The 18,326-nt window shown below is 41.9% G+C and overlaps 1 protein-coding gene across 1 annotated transcript; it reads left to right on the top strand.

Moving 5' to 3' along the window:
- The first annotated feature begins 3,986 nt into the window (after positions 1-3,986).
- Positions 3,987-12,628, top strand: LOC307251422 (uncharacterized protein). The gene is made up of 4 exons (XM_080028793.1): positions 3,987-4,128; positions 7,797-7,894; positions 8,328-8,400; positions 10,992-12,628. The coding sequence occupies exons 1-4, from the start codon at positions 4,056-4,058 to the stop codon at positions 11,525-11,527; spliced, it is 780 nt and encodes a 259-aa protein (XP_079884919.1). The 5' UTR covers positions 3,987-4,055; the 3' UTR covers positions 11,528-12,628.
- Positions 12,629-18,326: the final 5,698 nt, after the last annotated feature.

The following is an 18,326-nucleotide window of genomic DNA, read 5'->3' as shown; positions in this document are numbered from 1 at the left end:
TTGAAATGTTTGTGTATATTTGTGATCTTACTGTTTACCATAGCTTCAAAATAAAGAGACTGTGAATGTTAAGATGATTTTATACGGAGTCATATCTGAGTGACCCCTTAGCGCATAGATGGTGTGTATTTTCAGCGTATGTGGTCTCGTTGGATACTCTAACACGTGTTGTGAGGTTAAAGTGCAATTTGTCTGAATCACTTGGATTTTTTTTCACAGCATCTAAATACTACACACAACTAATAACAGTTAAATCAAGGCAGAGTTTGTCACGTGAGGGTTGGGATTGGGTTTATGTACAGCACTATCTATGGTTTAAAGGGATAGTTCACTATTTTTGGTGTTGTATGAGGTACTTAGGCCTAGTTAGTCTGTTGCCTTTATGGAGATGGCGATCAGTGCAGTCATTTTAAAGAGTTTAGGGGAGATGTCGCTGAAGCAGGAGCCAACATTGAACCGTTGCAGTGGGTCGAGTGGAAAAACTGTTTTTTTTCGTATGTATGTATAAATGTTAACCTCAAAATAAAAAATCTGTTCAATTATACACTCTATTTATGATTTTTTTCACTGCTGTTTGGGGACTGATACACTGCACTGCACCGTCCCTTTACATTTTTTCAAGCCTAGTCAGCCATGTATTACTAGGACAACTCGTACGGTTTAGCATACAATTGAACGGATGTTTATTTTTTAGGTAAGCATTTACATATACGGAGAAGAGGAAAAAATGCACAGGCTGCATCATCTGGACACCATCAGGGCATCTTAATGTATATTTCTGATGGTAAGCCAAATATGCCCGCAGGAACCATGCACATTTGGAAATGGAAACGCTTTTGATAACTGACATTGAAATCCATATGACTCTCACTAGCTTTGACCCACAAGCTAATGGCTTGGTGCAGGGTTGGCTAGTTGCCCCCAATCATTTAATTGGAAACATTTTCTGTTTAGCTCCCCGAGTGCAGGATGAGTCATCTAAAGAAGTTCAACATTTGTGCAGGAATAGAAAAGAAAGAATGATAAAATAAAAAAGTGATCCTAACATTTCTTTGACAAACCAAGCGATGGAAAAACTTGTCTTTACTGTATATAGTATATACTGTATTCATTTTAAAACTTGTGAGAATATAACTGACTAGGCAACTGTTTTACTCATTTTGAGAAACATCCGTCTGTCCCAAATAATGAAATATCGTGCTGTTTACAGGTTAGGTTTAATGCAGTGGTGTTATGTTATTGAACCTCACAGCAGCAGTCATGCACTAGTCTTGTGTGTGAACAGCACACTTGTCACAGTTGAAGTGAATCACATGTGATGGGGATTGTGTGTCCAATCGATGATTCAGAGGTAGTCACATGATGAGGACAAACTTCTCTGGCTCACTGGTGTAGAGGCAACTGTAGATCCAACAACACAGCAGCAAAGGTGTGTGTGTGTGTGTGTGTGTGTGTGTGTGTGTGTGTGTGTGCGCGTGCGTGTGTGCTTGTGTGCGCACATGAGCATCACATTGGTGCAAAATTCAACAGCCAAAAGCTAGGTATCTCTCTTTTGACTCAGCACAGACAACTGTAGGAGGAGGATAATACGTCACATAGCAGTCCCTTTGGTTATAAAATGCAATGTATTAATTAAGTGTGAAAAGTCGAAAACAACATAATGTGTAGATGTAGTGTTTAGCGTCAATGGTTTTCTGAAGTGTTCCATGGCCCATGTAGTAATTAATGTGGTGCCACCTGAGGTCATGGGCATTACATTAATTTTGGACCTTGCCCCTTACATGCAGAGACTTCTTCGGATTCTCTAAATATGTTAATAGCTGGGAGAAATGACAGTAGAGTACTAGGGCCAGGGGACGCCGGTTTCAGTTCAAATGAAGTTGCAGTCCATTGTCTGCCTTACAACGATAGCAAAAGAGGCTTGGTTGTGTTAGAATAACATTTTGTTTTGATTTTTTGATCACGGTAGTTTGAGTCTGTCAATATCTGTACAACTTTACTGTCAAGTTTATTCTTGACATTTCGACTTCATTCATTAAATTCCATTTCAACTTTTTCCCTCAACATTTTGTGCACAATGTGACTTTGGATGCATGGGTCAGAATATTGAACATTTTCTATAAGGAACACTGTTTAAATATAGAAAGCTACCCGAAACGTTACTTAACTGTTTGTTGTTTACAGGAGCAGGGCCCGCAGTTGTGTTTAATACATATTAAATATCGCACCGCTGCGACCCTGCAGTTACACTATCTCCTGTCCACCCATGTTATTGTCACTGTCTTGTATGTTTCTTGGAGAGGTGTGTACTGAAAAGGCTAATTTCATTGTGCTGTAACGGTGCATATGACAATAAAGCTATCTAGTCTATCGTTTGGTTCTAGGTGCCTCATAACCATCTTGTTTTGATTGATGATGATAGAATTGTTCAATACTAAGAATAACACAAAGAGAAAAATGTGTTTTTTAAACTAACTGCAGGCTCTGCAAATCCCCCTCACCTGAAACTGCACATGATATCAGCACCTTGTGTGCATGCGAAAAAATACCTTCTTATTCTTGGCCCTAATACTCCATAGAGAAATGGACAGGTAAAGATGGCTATATTCAAAACATGGACCAATAATATACTACACAGTGCATGTGTGATCCTTCTGATGCCTGTTCAAACACTAGAGGGCGACAGAGACACTGCATGGTAACTGGACTACATGAGCAGCTGTAGGACTACTAAACAAGAAAAGCATGCTCACCATTTTTAAACATTTAAAAAAAAAGAACAGTAACCTTCTCCCTCTTTATCTCTCATCTGTCCATCTGGTGTTGGCTAGTCTGACGCATGATGGGGACAGTGAGAATTATGTAACCACACAGTGTCTCTCTCTCTCTCTCTCTCTCTCTTTCTCTCTCTCTCTCTCTCTCTCTCTCTCTCTCTCTCTCTCTCTCTCTCTCCTCTCTGTGCATGCACATGGGACTGTAATCCACTCTGATAACCAGTGTGATCCTGCACACAGTCACAGCAAAGTCAGCATGATAACCACTCATTGAAGGAGTGTTTTTGACAGGGTGGACCATTCTCAGAGGAATATAACTCCTATACTCAAGTACTGTACTGTAGCACAAATTCCACCATTGTTATGCCACGTTATAGGCCTACCTCTATTTCACTAAATCTCAGGGGCAAATAGTGTACATTTTACTCCACTGCATTTGTCTGAGAGCTTCACTAGCTGCTTTTCAGATAACCATGTTCCATACCCTCCCCTGTCCACTGAAAAGCAAGTATCTTCAGATTTTGTGATATTGAATGCTTCTTCTAAACTGCAGGATTAAGTGTCCCCAGAATCAAAAAGATCCTCCCCCTCCTTAAGCCAAATAAGCTATTTAGAAAAGGAAAACAAAAAACAAGCTTGGATTAGCTGGAAAATGCATCGCCACACAAGGCTGAAAACAGGACTGGACTTTCTAGAGATATGTGATTCTCACAGCACAGCCAACCAACACCAAACAACTAAATGGTTTAAATGAAAATATGATTAAACATTATATATTAAACATTATACAAAGGAGTTTTGTACATGCAAAAGTACGTAGGCCTAACTGATAATATACCGACGTACAACTTTTAATGTAACGTTTTGAATGCGAGTATTTTCACAGTGGAGTGAGATATTGACACTTTTTCTTGAGTAAAAGGTGTGAATTCTTCATCCATCACAGGTTATACAGCCTTTCACACTTCTAAATCTGCCACTTAAGACTCTAAAAACAAGCAAAAGACGGCCATTATAAATCTATATCATTACACAATTAAAAATGTTAGAATACCTATATAGCCTCCTATAATAAAACATCTCACGTTATTCCGCTAGCTTGCCTACAGGGGGCGCGCTAGTGAATGGATCTCTTATTTTGAAAGGGGGGTGTCCACTTTGCAATCAATCAACGCTGTGCAGCAGACTGGACCATCCTCCTCCTACCTCAAACATCTTTAAAAAGCTGCTGGAACCAGACGCACACGCACTTACTCACCTGCTGCTACTAACCGAGACAAGATGTTCTGCAGACGGGCATGGCAGAGGGTCGGGCCGCTGGCACGGAGGGCTTTCAAACCAGAATCCAGAAATCGTGAGTCTGGTTCCAGTCAATTAGGGACTTATTACGCGAGTTTACGGTCAAATTAAACGAATTAATTTACAGAGGGGGAAGGTCGACGCCTCTTGGCCTCTATATGTTTGTTTTAACCAGCCCTCTTCGATTTAAATGAATGCACTTATTGAAACATTGTTTGAATGGCTGTCGCACTCAGACTGCACAAAGTGTCCTAAGTGTTTTTTTCTGTTTTTTGCACGGATGCATTGTCCAGTTGCAATGTTGAAGAGGAGCTTCCCTTTCCTTTTTTAAGTCTTAACAGTTTAATAGTAATGTTGAACATCTACGTTAAAGTCCCATAAAGCGGCGCATTAGTGCGTCTCTATTGTGCAGTCAGAAGGAGGTGTGTCCTGCTTTGGGAACACTCAGTCCTTACACATTGGTTATGAAAGAGCGCATCAAACACGACGAAAGCTCTTAGTTTAGGATTTTTGGGGGGCTTTACATAACCAAGCGGCATTGTGTGCAACTTTTTGAATGCAAATATTTTATTTTCAAGAATGTAGTGCAGTATTTGCAAAATACCAAAAAAATGAACGATTCTTGCATATGGTAACAGGATGTTCCAGCGCGTCTCTGTGAAGCTGGCTGGGCCACATGGAGTCCAGCTATGCTATAGGCCATACACACGTTTAATTTTAAGCTGATGATCATAAAGTCCAACCATAAACATCTACTGGGCTTGGTAGTTATTTTGCAGACTCATTAGTATTGTTGAGCTAATGAGAGTTTAAATGGGGGGGATATGAGACTTCTTTTTTTTTTCAGGACGCTTTCTCCTTTCACGCGTCCTTGCTCGGATCATCCTTCATTTTGGGGACTGAGCATGAGGAATTCAGCCTGAGGGCGTGCTGCTGCTTTAATTTCCCCATTGAAAGTAAAGTTAAACTATATAAGCTATAAACATGTGGGTAAACGGACTGCTGGAGAATACATTCTACATGCAATAACTATCAGCCTTTTTGCAAAGGGTGACAGGGTCACAGTAGGAATGTATTGACCTACAGGTCTGCAACCCCTCCCCCCTCTTCATTCTAACTCATGGCTACTGATATGAGGGACAGAAGCAGAGTGAACCTTCACCCATGGCCCTATATGCACGTCAGCACACATGTGTCACCTCAGCAGCCATCTTGTGTTGCTGTTGCCTGGCCTGGCATGACATGCGTGTCCATTTGTACAGGCTTGAACCTCCTCACCAGGGGATTAACTGATTACCTGTATAAATAACCTGTACTTGGCCTTGTCCCTGCTGCACAGTGTTTGCTGCTGTGTCATGGGTATTAATGAAGTAAGCAAGGGACAACTTACTGGCTCTACTCTTACAGCAGGACACTGCCCCGCTCTATGTTAAATTGGTAACTTGGCATAAAGTATTGAAATGGTGGAAATACTGCTCTAACGGTCACAAAATCTGCAGTTGAGTTCCTCTAGAACTCACTAACGCCTATGTTTTCTAATTTAATTTAGTACGAAATAATGGTACGCTAAAGTCACGGTTCGGTACGTACCTCGGTATTGAAATCATGGTTGGGTTCAGTACGGTTCCCCACCATAAAACCACAAAATATAATTTTTTTAATGTTTTAGAGGTGCTGGTAGGTTGGGTTTGTTACCTACGTTTAGACATTGTTAGGATGGTAAGTTTCCAGACTTTATGCTAAGCTAACTAGATGCAGCCTGTGTATTTAACTGGCAGACGTGAGTCGTGTCAAACTTGTCGTCTAAGACTCTGCAAGAAGGCAGATAAATGCATTTTCCAAATTGTCAAATAAGCCTGTTTTTATTATGCCTCCGTGATAGCCTAAGGCCGGCGGCAATGTGTTTTCGGGTTAGCTGTTTGTCCAGGCCATTCGTCTTATGTGATATCTCATGAACACTTTGAGGGTTTTTCTTCAAAGTTTGCACAGATGTCGACATCGACTTGAAGATGGAACTGATTTTAGATTGTGTAGGTCAAAGGTTGAGGTCACTTTAACTTCAAAGCTTGTGAGCACAATATTCTAAGAAATCATTTAGGGATTGGTCAAATTTAGCACACATTTACACGTGGACTTGAATGTGAACCGATTAGATTTTTTTTGGGGCATTTTTATGCTTTATTTATTTATTTATTTTAGTGCAGAGAGACAGAGGTTAAATGGGGCAGAGAGGGGAGTGACAGGGAACGACCACGTGCGGGAATCGTACCCGGGTCTGCTGCTGGGCCTGGCCCGGGGAGGGGGGACGCCCTACCAACTGAGCTAAGGGCGCCCCCAACAGATTAGATTTTGAAGGTCAGTCTACTGCTTAGGAGCTTTACCCCCTTTTTTTTCTAAAGCATAGCCTACCACCACTGTACTTTGACCATTCGGCAACATGCCTTGCAGAAGCATATACACTAACATGGTGGTAGTTCTTTTAAAGAGTGAACAATGTTAAACCACTTGTATGAAAAGTAAAATTAGTTCCATTCAACAGCGCCACCTACGCTCAAACGCTTTTAGATTGGGAACATTTCTGCCTAATTGTTTGAAGGTGATCTCTGATGCAACACCAGTGGCTGTATAGTTTTTAGCATGACGGAACAAACACTGAATCTGACTGCAGGTCATAACTGTCTGGTTGACTCTGTGTCCACACCATGTAAATCGTTGACGGTTTAGACATGTTCTGAATGCGAACAGGTGATCAGCCATGCACGTCTGCCTTCATATAGGTGTCAGTGGAAAAGTCACGGGAGGAGTAATGTACACACAACACATGGGGAGGACAAAACGGGGCGTGTGTGTGGGCTGTACATTGTGTTCTTTCCCTGCTTCAGATGGCCCACTCAGCATGCAGAGCAAAGCACGTGTCAGAGCACACATACAGAGGGGGAAGATCATGCTAAAGATATCGTATGTACTTCAGCTGTGTACAGTACATGCACACACCCTTTGTGGTGTGTTTGTGAGAGGTCTAGGTAGGAAGAGATTAGGCTGACCGTGTTTGGGATGCAGGGAGGTTTTATTTATGACCTCCACTGCATGCACCACTGGCAATCCCTTTAAACACCAGCAAATCGTTTTACATGGCTCACAGGCTGCAGCCATTCTGCGCACTGCCACAAAAACAACAACAACAACAATAGCCTATTAAGAAGCATTGGACAGATCATGGATAAGTCCTGATACATGTGTTGAGGGACTAGTTGACATCAATGCAAGCCCACTAGAATATTCCAAAAGTTGTTTACATTATGATGTGAATCTGAGATGGTCAAACAGGAAGTGTTTCAGTGTTGATGTGCGTCGCCGCCGGCCGGGGATTTAATTGAAGGGAAGATTGTGTTTGGCTTGGCCGCTGCTGTGTCTTTCCATCTCCTCCACTGCATATTACCAGGGCTCTATTGTGTAACTGGATTAAAGGATAGACATGTTGACACGACCTGAATGCACTGTGCCGAATCCTACTATTGATGGGACCATCGCTCGACTAAAACTATTGACTATCTATTGATGCTCATTTTGCATTTCATGATACCAAAAGTAAATGCCCTAGTGCAAATGCAAGTCCAAAATTCCAAACCCGAGTGTATACGTTAACTGTAAATGTCAAGCTGCTTGCTGAAGGTCAAGCCTCCAAAACTAACCCTGTAACTTCGCCCCTGTGTGTCCCTGCAGCTCCAGTGCGACACATGGCCTTTGGCATTCCCGGGGGCTCCACCAATGTGGCGTACTTTGTTCTGTGTGGAGGAGGCCTCACCGCTGCAGTCGTCTACGTGAGTATCTATTAGATTTCTCCTTTTTGTTTAGTCCATAAAACCATTGTGCAAGGATGGATTTCTGATTCCACAACCATTTTGAGGCATTGGCTTTTAGTGGTCAATCCCCCCCACCTAAAGTCTGGGGTCTTCGTGTACACTGAGAGCCAGAGAACATATTTCATTAGGGCTTATGTTGCAGACATGACCACAGCCCAGACACTGGCAGTGATACAGAACGGTCTTTGTGCTTTTCTATACTCAGCTATTGTCTGGGCATGGTTGTTCATGTTTGTCAGGCTCTTGGCAAAGTTTATATCAATTGGCTGTGTTGGTCCATGCGAGACAAAATGTCAGTTGAGTGACATTTTGCAACACCGTTTTACTCTTTCCATGTGTTGTGTGCAGGAATGTCTGTTTTATAATTGCACATCTGCCCTCTTTCTCTTAGGCCTACAAGACAGTCAATGGTGACAGTGAACGCTATGAAGACAGACTGGCCACCATGGGCTCCACAGCAAAGGGTTAGTTGCTCACACTCAACCCTTTTGAGCAACCCATACTGCCTGCATGTCCTGGCTCTATGTACAAGAAACCACATAAAATGCTTGTCACTTTTTAAATATTGCAGCAAGTCAAAACCACAAATGACATAATTTAACACAATTTCAAACTGCCAGATGTGGTTTTCGGTGCCTTTTTTGGTTAGCATGCTAAAATTGAGTTAATTAGCACTACACATAATGTACATGTGCAAATATTTGGTTTTAAAACAAACTATTGGACACATTTTAGACCCGATGTCCCAAAAAATGTGTCCCCTTTAAGCTTTGCCCACTTGAGATTGTTAATGTCTTTTGTGGCCATGAATGAGGGGTAGACTATAATCCTGCCTGTAAACCTGGGCCAGGGGGTCTCACCCCTGCCTCTTGACCTGTCAGGAGGAACAACACCTGAAATAGATAGAAGCTGCTGTTGGCAGAACTCAAGAAAATGAAGGAAGCAGTCGTCTTCATTTTTGTTTAGTTGACCTTTAGATGTTTGGATAACATACTACATGCACCTTTTAGTGTTTCAATTAAAGTGTTAAAGTCAACTCACAGCAGTCTATCAGATTATTGAGATTTAATTCTAGACAAAAGGGTTGAACCAGCCATCTAAAGGCACACTGCTACGGCTAAAAATCAAGATGAAGACTCGTCTGGCTTTCTGTGTCCCCTGTATTGACGGGTTTAGTTAAAGTTAACTTCTTTTTATTGGTAAACCATCTTTGGCTTCTAGATGAGTCTTATGTGATAGAGGCCTTACATGAATAACTGGGCCACTCTGAGACACAGAAAGCAGAAGATCTTGCTGTATTTCCGAGCTGGTTCACCACCCCAAACATCAAACACGGTAGACTAATCACCCTCAATAGCTTTATCTTGCCTGTCCGTTTTGATTAGTCGGTAAATTCATTTGTCTATTCAGCCAGTTTGAGCACGGAGAGATCATGGCGCCGCGCCCAGAGCAAGCTAACTAGTCTGCAATGGGGATGAGCAGCGGCTGCCATTGGTTCCCTTGTTTACATGCAGCCTGGAAGTGTTGTTTTATACTCGCAAATGGAGTGTAAAGGTCTGCTCCCCCACAGCTTCAAATTGGCCTTTTTAAACTGGCCTAGGATCACATTATGTAATTGAACAACAACTTCTAGGAAACGTAACTCGCGGACACATCTTTCTGCACGTGGTGATGGTGATTAAAGTGATTGTGATCAAGAATCATATTGTCCTGAGAAACCATCACTGAGTCTGGATACAGTGCAGTTTAGTGTTGCACAATCAAACAAACAAAGTCGGGCGGCTTAATTTGTTTGGATCTTCCTGTAAGGATCAGATAAGTCCTAGTTGATCCCACAGTGGCAACTGGAATAAATCCCTCTGCCGAACACAACACGGACAAAGATTATGGGAAAATTTACCCTCTTTTTTTTTTTCTTATTATTATTATTATTGCAACAAACTCATCACTTCAAAAAGCATGGCCCTGGACTTTGTATCGGTCTAATATTTGTAGCGGTCTAATATTTGTAGCATATTTAATGGCAGTCCATCTGATATCATTCATTTTTATTTCACACTTTTTAAAGGTCCATATGATATGTATTGGTCAATCCAGGCCAGGGTTATCAAAGTCACTAGGAGGGTTGGCTGCACTTTCATGGCAATTCATCCAAATGTTGAGACGCTTCGGTCTGGATAAAAGAGTTGGATACACCAACTGACACTGCTACCTCAGAGCTGCTGGCATGGCTCAAAGGCTTTAAATCCAATTGGATCATTGAAAACGCAGAATAGACTAAACCATGACATCACTACAAAGTCACACTAGTCGCCATCCTCTTGCAGTAGCGTCGTTATCTGTTGCACCTTCACTCTTTTCAGTCTACTAGCAGCATTTTTAAAAGCATTTGTCAGAGTGTATGTTCCCCAATGGCACATTTCAACTAAGAGGAGAGAATCCATAAAGCTGCACTTTAGCTCAGATTTTGTGCTTGAGTCATTAAACTTTGACTTTTAAAATGACCTTTACTACTATAAATACATTATACACATAATGGTTGTGATTGTTCAATCAGTACCCCATGTTCATACTGAATGCTACTTTTCACCCCTGTCTGTATCTCTTTAAGGGTCAGATAACATCAAAATTAAATGATCAAGAGCCACACCTTTTAGTGAGATCAGCAGTTGTATATCTGTCCAGAGGGTGACATGTGAGGATTAAGGATTATCCTGCACTGTAATATTATGCTGACATAAGGTCTTAACCTTTTAACCCTACAGTAACCTGTTGGCCGTAAACAAAAATATAAATATAAAGCCCGACTGAAGAGTGTGAACCTGTAAGTGGCCATCATATTGGCCAAATGCAGGTCATACAACAATACCATCGAACTACATTGCAAATTCATTCAACCTTTTTTTTTATACTTGACAGATCAATGAGGTGTTACCACCATTTTCAAACAAGATGCCTTTCCCTTTCTGTATTGGTCAAATACTGCTTCTATCTTTTTACGATACAATATTATGGCTTTGTTTAATTTCTGTTCCCAACCGCTTTTTATCTGCAGCACCAGAAGAGGCAGCACCCGCGCCAGAGGTTGCGGCCCCCGAGCCAGAGGCGGCAGCAGCCCCCACACTGGAAGCTGAGCCTGAGGCTGCCCCAGTGGAGGAGGCAGCACCAGCTACTGAGGTGGTGGCTGTGGAAGAGGCCGCCCCCGCTGAAGCAGTAGCGGAGACCGCCGCAGAGCCCGTCGTGGAGGAAGCCGTGGTTGCCGAGGTCGCAGCTGAGCCAGCGGCCGTGGAAGAAGCTCCTGCCGCAGTAGAGGAAGCAGTTCCTGAAGCCGCTCCCGCTGTGGTCGAGGAAGTAGCCATCGTCGAGGAAGTAGCAGCAGTCGTGGAGGAAGTAGCAGCAGTCGTTGAGGTGGCCCCTGCAGCGGTCGAGGAGGCCCCTGCAGCGGTCGAGGAGGCCCCTGCAGCAGCAGCAGTGGAGGAGAGCGCTGGTACGGAAGCAGCAGTAGAAGTAGTCGCTCCCGCCGCTGAGGCAGAGACGGCTCCCGCAGCCCCCGAGGCTGAGGCCGCCCCTGCTGCAGAGGTGGCTGCGTAAAGCTGTGATGGCTGGATAGTTTGTTAGTCGTGCTGTGTCCAAACTCCCCGGGCCCAGGAAAAAAGGACTCATGAACCCATGTATTATTTAAAAACACAACAGCATTAAGTGTTTAGGGGTTCATCAGTCCAGTTTTCACAGGCCCACCTTCCCTTACCTCACCCGCCCCCAACCTTCTGATCCCCAAACCAGAACATTTGGCATTACGCTGTCTGTTTTAGATTCAGTTTCTCTAGGAATTTTGAGAACATGAGCAAAATCCAAATTTTGGTTTGGCTGCTGTACAGTTAGCTTATAGAGGAGTGTTGAACTAGAGGTGACGCAAGGGATGGAACCGAGTTGATTGATTGTAAAAAAATAAAAATAATAATGATATTCTGAAGTGCCCTTAAGACAGGACAGCCCTTCATTTTTCAACCCTTTGGCTAATGTAAAATGTCAGCAGGGCGAATGAATGCAGCCCACTTTTGAATGATGAAGTTGTTCAGTCTCTTTCAACACCACTTGCACTTGGTCTTCCTCAAATCAGTACTTCCAGCGACATCCCGTGACTCTTGGCCTAGGTTAGGTTTATAATGCAAACGGTAGAGATGGAACATGTGTTGGTGGTGCGCTTCGTTCAGTTTTAACTGTCTCGCTGTGAAGTTTGACCAAAAAACCAGCTGGCTCCTCTTTTCCTGGCTGCAGCACATGTCTATTTTTCTTTTTGTTTTTTCTCCAACATTCTTTTTGCACATCTCTCCTCAGAGCGAGACAAAGTTGAAAAATTTGCTTCTTTTCCATTTTCTTTTCACCATAATGACCTTTTTTTTTCTTGCACATTCATGATTTTCATTATTACTGCCTCTCAGCCTACATCTTCAGCAGCCCACACCCTCTTTATCTAACAATACTCCTGTTTTGACTTCATTTACCAGCTGTGTACAGGACTGTTGGTCTTTAGTGTTGAACTTGCGTGTGCTCTTTCTTTACTCTTGAAATGTGAATCTCTTATCCTTCAGGGAACACTGCAGAAGCTTCATTCATGTCTCTGAGAAAGTTGTCAATATGATTTTAATACAGTTATGTGTTCAAAGAATAAAACCTCACTGGATCAATACAGTTACTTTTGGATTTTTTTTTTTTAAAAGATGACTATTTTTAATTGTGGTGAATTTATGATTGAATCATTTACTAATTCAGAATAGGGTTCTATCGACGGTTCATTTAAGTTTCAGCAAATTCAAATGTAGACTGGCACAAGGCAAACATGTTCAAATGTGTACTGTAGGTGTAGAAAAACACCCACTTCCTGTAGAAATCCTCCCTTTCCTAAAGAATTCATGCTCCAGGCTAAACCCAGAAGCACTTGGACCATTTTAATAATGTTTTTGGCACTTTACACTGTCCTTCAGGATTTTGTTATGCTGAGCTCAAGACTTGGGGGATCTGCTATACTATATGAATATAGTCATAAGCTGCAGGCGGCGCTCTGTATAAGAAACAGATTTGGCAAAAACCTGTTAGAATATCTGTATTCAACCACATTCCTGACACTTTCAAAATGTGTCTCTTCGGCTTGTTAAAACTACAGATTTGTATTTGCCCTTTTGATTTAGAGTAACAAGTCCAATTTAAATCAATCTCATTGACAGGTTAAGACTAATCCTAGATTACATGGCTTGTTTTAGGGTGTCCTAGTGACTTGCCAGGATGGGGTGACACAAAATAGACTCATGGCTCATTGGGATGAACCATGTTGCAAAACTAAATTCTTGGAACGTGTGGGCACCATCTTTATACATTTCCAGTGTCTAAGTATCTCAAACACAAGAGTTGGGGGATTTGTATTGAAATCCAGTGTTTTATCAAATGAGATACACATACACTAAGACACTTTTCCAAGTGTTGTCTTTTCACACTTTTGCTAAGAAGGGTACACCAGCAGAAGGAGCATGAACTGAGCAGGTAGTCTCCTGTAGAGTGATTCCTGTGGTGACTGTGGTTAGACCTTCCTGTGAGAGAAACCTGCTCAAGGTAAGTGGAATTTATACAAAATGGCACCACCACAAATCTGTGTCTGCACATGCCGCTGTTCACAGTGAAGTTTAATCTGTAGGAATTCACCAGGGCTGCAGAAAAATTATTTTCAATAGTTTTATAAAAAAAAAAAAAACTAAATACAGGTCAGTTAAAAATGCATTTTCAGCACGTTGACAAACTATATCAAATCAGACAATTCACACATAAAATGTTTCCTTTTCGTGTTTACCTTCAGAATAGTGAGAAAGTTTAGTTGATAATACTTTAGAAATTGAGATTTTTGATCATGGGAAAAACAAATGTTGAGATAATGGCTGTTAAAGATGGTTGTATAGCAGACGTATACAAAAGCAAACAGACAAGGTTTAGTAAACACCTAAATGTTCATTTTGACCCTTCATGTAAACTAGAATGAATTTATGTTGGGGAAGCAAAATAGCCAAACATCTCAAAATTTACCAGAATGTTTTTGCCTGTAGTCCCTTGTCTTAAAGCTTTAGTGTGTAACTTCTGTTGCCCCCATGAAGAATTCTGAGTAAAATAATAAAAGTCTGTGAATCTACATGAGGTAAGCCTTCTGTGATCGTGCACCATTTTAATTCCTTCTGCTGAACATCCAGGTTTTTTTTAGCAGTAGAATCAACAACTGAAACTTTTTCTGGGCGCTTCTTGAGCTCCTGCACCAGTGTCGGGGGGCGTCACCAGTTTGTAAAAACTGCTATACTGAGAAATCATAGTTAAGTTCAAATGGGTTGTGACAACTCATTCGGTAATGGCTTGAATGTAACCAACATGCATTTATATGAAAAAGTTACACATTATAGCTTTAAGTATAGATCATACAACAGTAATGCCTTGCACGGCACCAGGCTTAAAATAGTTAAAACCATCTATATAAAACTTATTTTACTACTCATTCAGATGTGTTGTAATGTGTGAATCAATCATCTCAACTACATTATATCCTCCTCCTGTCCATCAGAGTCTCTGCCAGATCTTTTCACGGCTGTGAAGATCTTGGCCGGCTCTACTGTTGAGATTGCTGCAGCTTCTGTCGGAGAGACCAGTCTGGTGGAAGCTGTCCGGCAAATGGGGGACGAAGGGAAAGTCTCCATGTTGGAAGAGGAAGAGCCAGTAGTCCTTGAAGCCACCGTGGAGGTTCTAGAGGTGGTGGAGGAGGAAGCTAAAGAGGCGGCTGAAGAGGAGGCTGCTGTTGTAGTGACCACAGAGGAGGAACTAGATTCTGCTCCTGATGAGATTACAGAGGAAACATCTGCTCCTGTTGCAGTAGTTGAAGAAGAAACAGAAGCTGAATCTCTCCCTGAAGATCCCACAGCTTCAGCCCCGACAGTGGAGGAAGTGAGTGAGGTGGAGGTTGAGGCTGAAGACCAGGCTCTGGTTCCTGAAGCTGCTCTGGTGGAGGATGTCTCATTTGCTGAGGCCTCACCTGAAGATGCTGCTCCTGCTGAGGAGGCCAGTACGGCTGCTGAGGCTGCTCCAGTGGAAGAGATCTCAGCGGAAGAGACAACGCCTGAGGAGACACCAATGGTGGAGACCTTGTTGGAGGAGACAACACCAGAGGAGACATTAGTGGAGGACACAACACCAGAGGAGACGACAACGGTGGAGATAACACCTGAAGAGACATCTGCTGAGGAGATAACACCTGAAGAGACATCCGCTGAGGAGATAACACCCGCTGCTGAGCCATTAGAGGAAGAGACGACGCCTGAGGAGACGTCAACTGCCCCGGAGACATCAGCCGAGGAGACAGCAGCCGAGGAGAGAGACGAAGCCATGGAAGCATCCAGTGAAGCCATTGAAGAAACAATCGTGGAGGCGCTACAGCTAGCGGCAGCCTCCTCTGGATCAGACCTGGAGGTCCTTCCACCATCAGAAGCTTCAGAAATACACGAGGCCAAGCCCTGCCACTCCTGCCACTCTGCAGAGGAGGAGGTGGTGGCGCCACCTGCTGCTTTGGAGGAGGCTTTGGATGAAACACTGGAGGCCAAGGAGAACATGGCACTGGTTGAAGCACAAAGTAAGAACATAGTGCATAAAGTTCCCCCATAGGAACAGCTGTTTTCTACTACTAGCTTTTACCAGTTTAGCACAAGATTTAATGAGTAAATGTTAAGTTTTTTTTAACTTGCATTCCAAATTAGTATAGTGTACATTTACAGGTGAACAAGTATATTTGCTCACAATCTGCTACCTGTCTGTACTGTGTCTGCGCTGGGAAAAGAATCAAGTGTTGTCACACAGCATATGCTCTGTAAATGGGAATGTTGCTGGCTTTGGATGACCTCCTTTGTTTACAGAGCTCAAGGCTGTGTATTAACACCAGATTTTTTTTGATGAACAGAATGCCTCTTTGAACTTAATAAGAAACATAAAGACTGAGCTTGTGTCATATGGGGGAAAAAAATTAAATACATTTAGGCTTTGTTTCAAACATGTAGACATTAAAATAATTGTTTTATCAAACACCCCTTTTGTTATATTCCTAAATTCCAATAAATCAATCACAGAACACAATGTGGCCAAATTGATTGCTGTTCAATTTCGCCCCTAAAATATTAAAATCATTGATATATTTGGCACTGACCAGTTGTGTTTCTGCCTATATCCACAGAGCCAATGATGTCTTTCTGGACTGTAAAAAGCTGCTCAGTGATGTAATAGTTCAGTTAAGAAGGTAAATGGACAGCCGGACACATTTTAGAAGCTCAGAGCTGATGAGGCCAGTGTGACTCTCTCTCGCACACTATTAATACACTCAACAAAAATATAAACGCAACACTTTTGTTTTTGCTCCCATTTTTCATGAGATGGACTTAAAGATCTAAAATTCATTCCAGATACACAATTGTACCATTTCTCTCAAACATTGTTCACAAATCTGGCTAAATGTGTGATAGTGAGCACTTCTGCTTTGCTGAGATAATCCATCCCACCTCACAGGTGTGCCACATCAAGATGCTGATCTGACATCATGATTAGTGCACAGGTGTGCCTTAGACAGTCCACAATGAAAGGCCACCCTGAAATGTGCAGTTTTGTCTCGCAGCAAAATGCCACAGATGCCACAAGCATTGAGGGAGCGTGCAATTGGCATGCTGACAGCAGGAATGTCAACCAGATCTGTTGCTCGTGCATTGAATGTTCATTTCTCCACCATAAGCCGTCTCCAGCAACTTCGCACAGCCATTGAAGAGGAGTGGACCAACATTCCACAGGCCACAATTGACAATCTGATAAACTCTATGCGAAGAAGATGTGTTGCACTGCATGAGGCAAATGGTGGTCACACCAGATACTGCCTGGTTCTGAGTCCCCATACCCCCAACAAAGCAAAAAGAATGCACATTTCAGACAGAGTGGCCTTTTATTGTGGACAGTCTAAGGCACTCCTGTGCACTAATCATGATGTCAGATCAGCATCTTGATGTGGCACACCTGTGAGGTGGGATGGATTATCTCAGCAAAGCAGAAGTACTCACTATCACACATTTAGACAGATTTGTGAACAATGTTTGAGAGAAATGGTACAATTGTGTATCTGGAATGAATTTTAGATCTTTAAGTCCATCTCATGAAAAATGGGAGCAAAAACAAAAGTGTTGCGTTTATATTTTTGTTGAGTGTACAATTCTCTTTGCACTTTATTTAAATCCTGCTGCCCATGTCCATTCTACTTACATCATGGAAACTTGCGCGTTCCGTTCCTTCCATTCAGCCCAGTTTTGTGCTTTGTTTGTTGCAGCGTCAGTGACTATGGAGGTGGTGACAGCCCAGTCATGATATGAGAGACAGTGTGCCTTCCACAACACTCGCTTATCTGTCAACCGAGCCAAGACGACCGATGAAACCAACACGAGGAGAGCTAGCCCCAGGTTCAACTAGCTACTGTGTCCATTTTTTTTCTAAATGTGTTCTCTCTGTTTCTGATCTTACTTCTGTTTTTTTTTTTGTTTTTTTTAGCATTTGTGAAATTATTCTCATACTGTATCTTGTCCAGTAGGGGCCACTGTTGCACAGCTTTTCATGACCATATGGTTTATCTGAAGGTGGAGTATAGTACGCAGTGAAAGTGATTTGTTGCTGTTTTAATGTTGTGTTGACTTTTTCGTAGATATTGTCTAATTACCAAAGTGACATTTACAGATTGTACTAAGATATTTAAGTGTGAGTGAACCTGTAGGCAATGTCTTCTTCAAGCTGACCATGACAAATTTAACCCATATCAGCTGAGATAGCCTAATGCATTTTTAGTCATGTACAAATAGGTGCAGACATGACTATCTTGAGGCATTTAAGTGTTTAAAACCCATTATACTTTATTGTGTTACTAATTATTATTAAAGAAAACAGAAGCATGCAGATATTTGCTTTTTAAAGGAGATAACACCTCATATCAATGGTAAATCAATATATTGTTTGTATATACATGTTGTCTATATTTTTCCCCTACACAAAAATGTATACATTATAAATAAAAAAAGGTTCAAAATACTATAAATTGACTTGCACCATGTCACTTAGAGCGTAAGCGTAACATGCCTCCATTTTTTAAAGGGTTGTAGATGGCCGTTTGTTATAAAACATTTGTAGGCACACTGCAAAAATGACCTTATATTAACTATATATTATATTAATATATGAAATAGTTAATATACCAGTTTTGTAGGTGATTGCTATGTATTATGTTGTCATAATAATGTGTTCAAATTGACACTTTAAATAAAGTAATATACAATTAAAGTTTTGCTGTGAA

This window comes from Ammodytes marinus, assembly GCF_949987685.1.
Source record: "Ammodytes marinus genome assembly, chromosome: 6".
Classification (NCBI taxonomy): Eukaryota; Metazoa; Chordata; class Actinopteri; order Uranoscopiformes; family Ammodytidae; genus Ammodytes; species Ammodytes marinus.
Note: the sequence above shows the minus strand (reverse complement) of the source record. Positions and strands in the feature narration are given on the sequence as shown.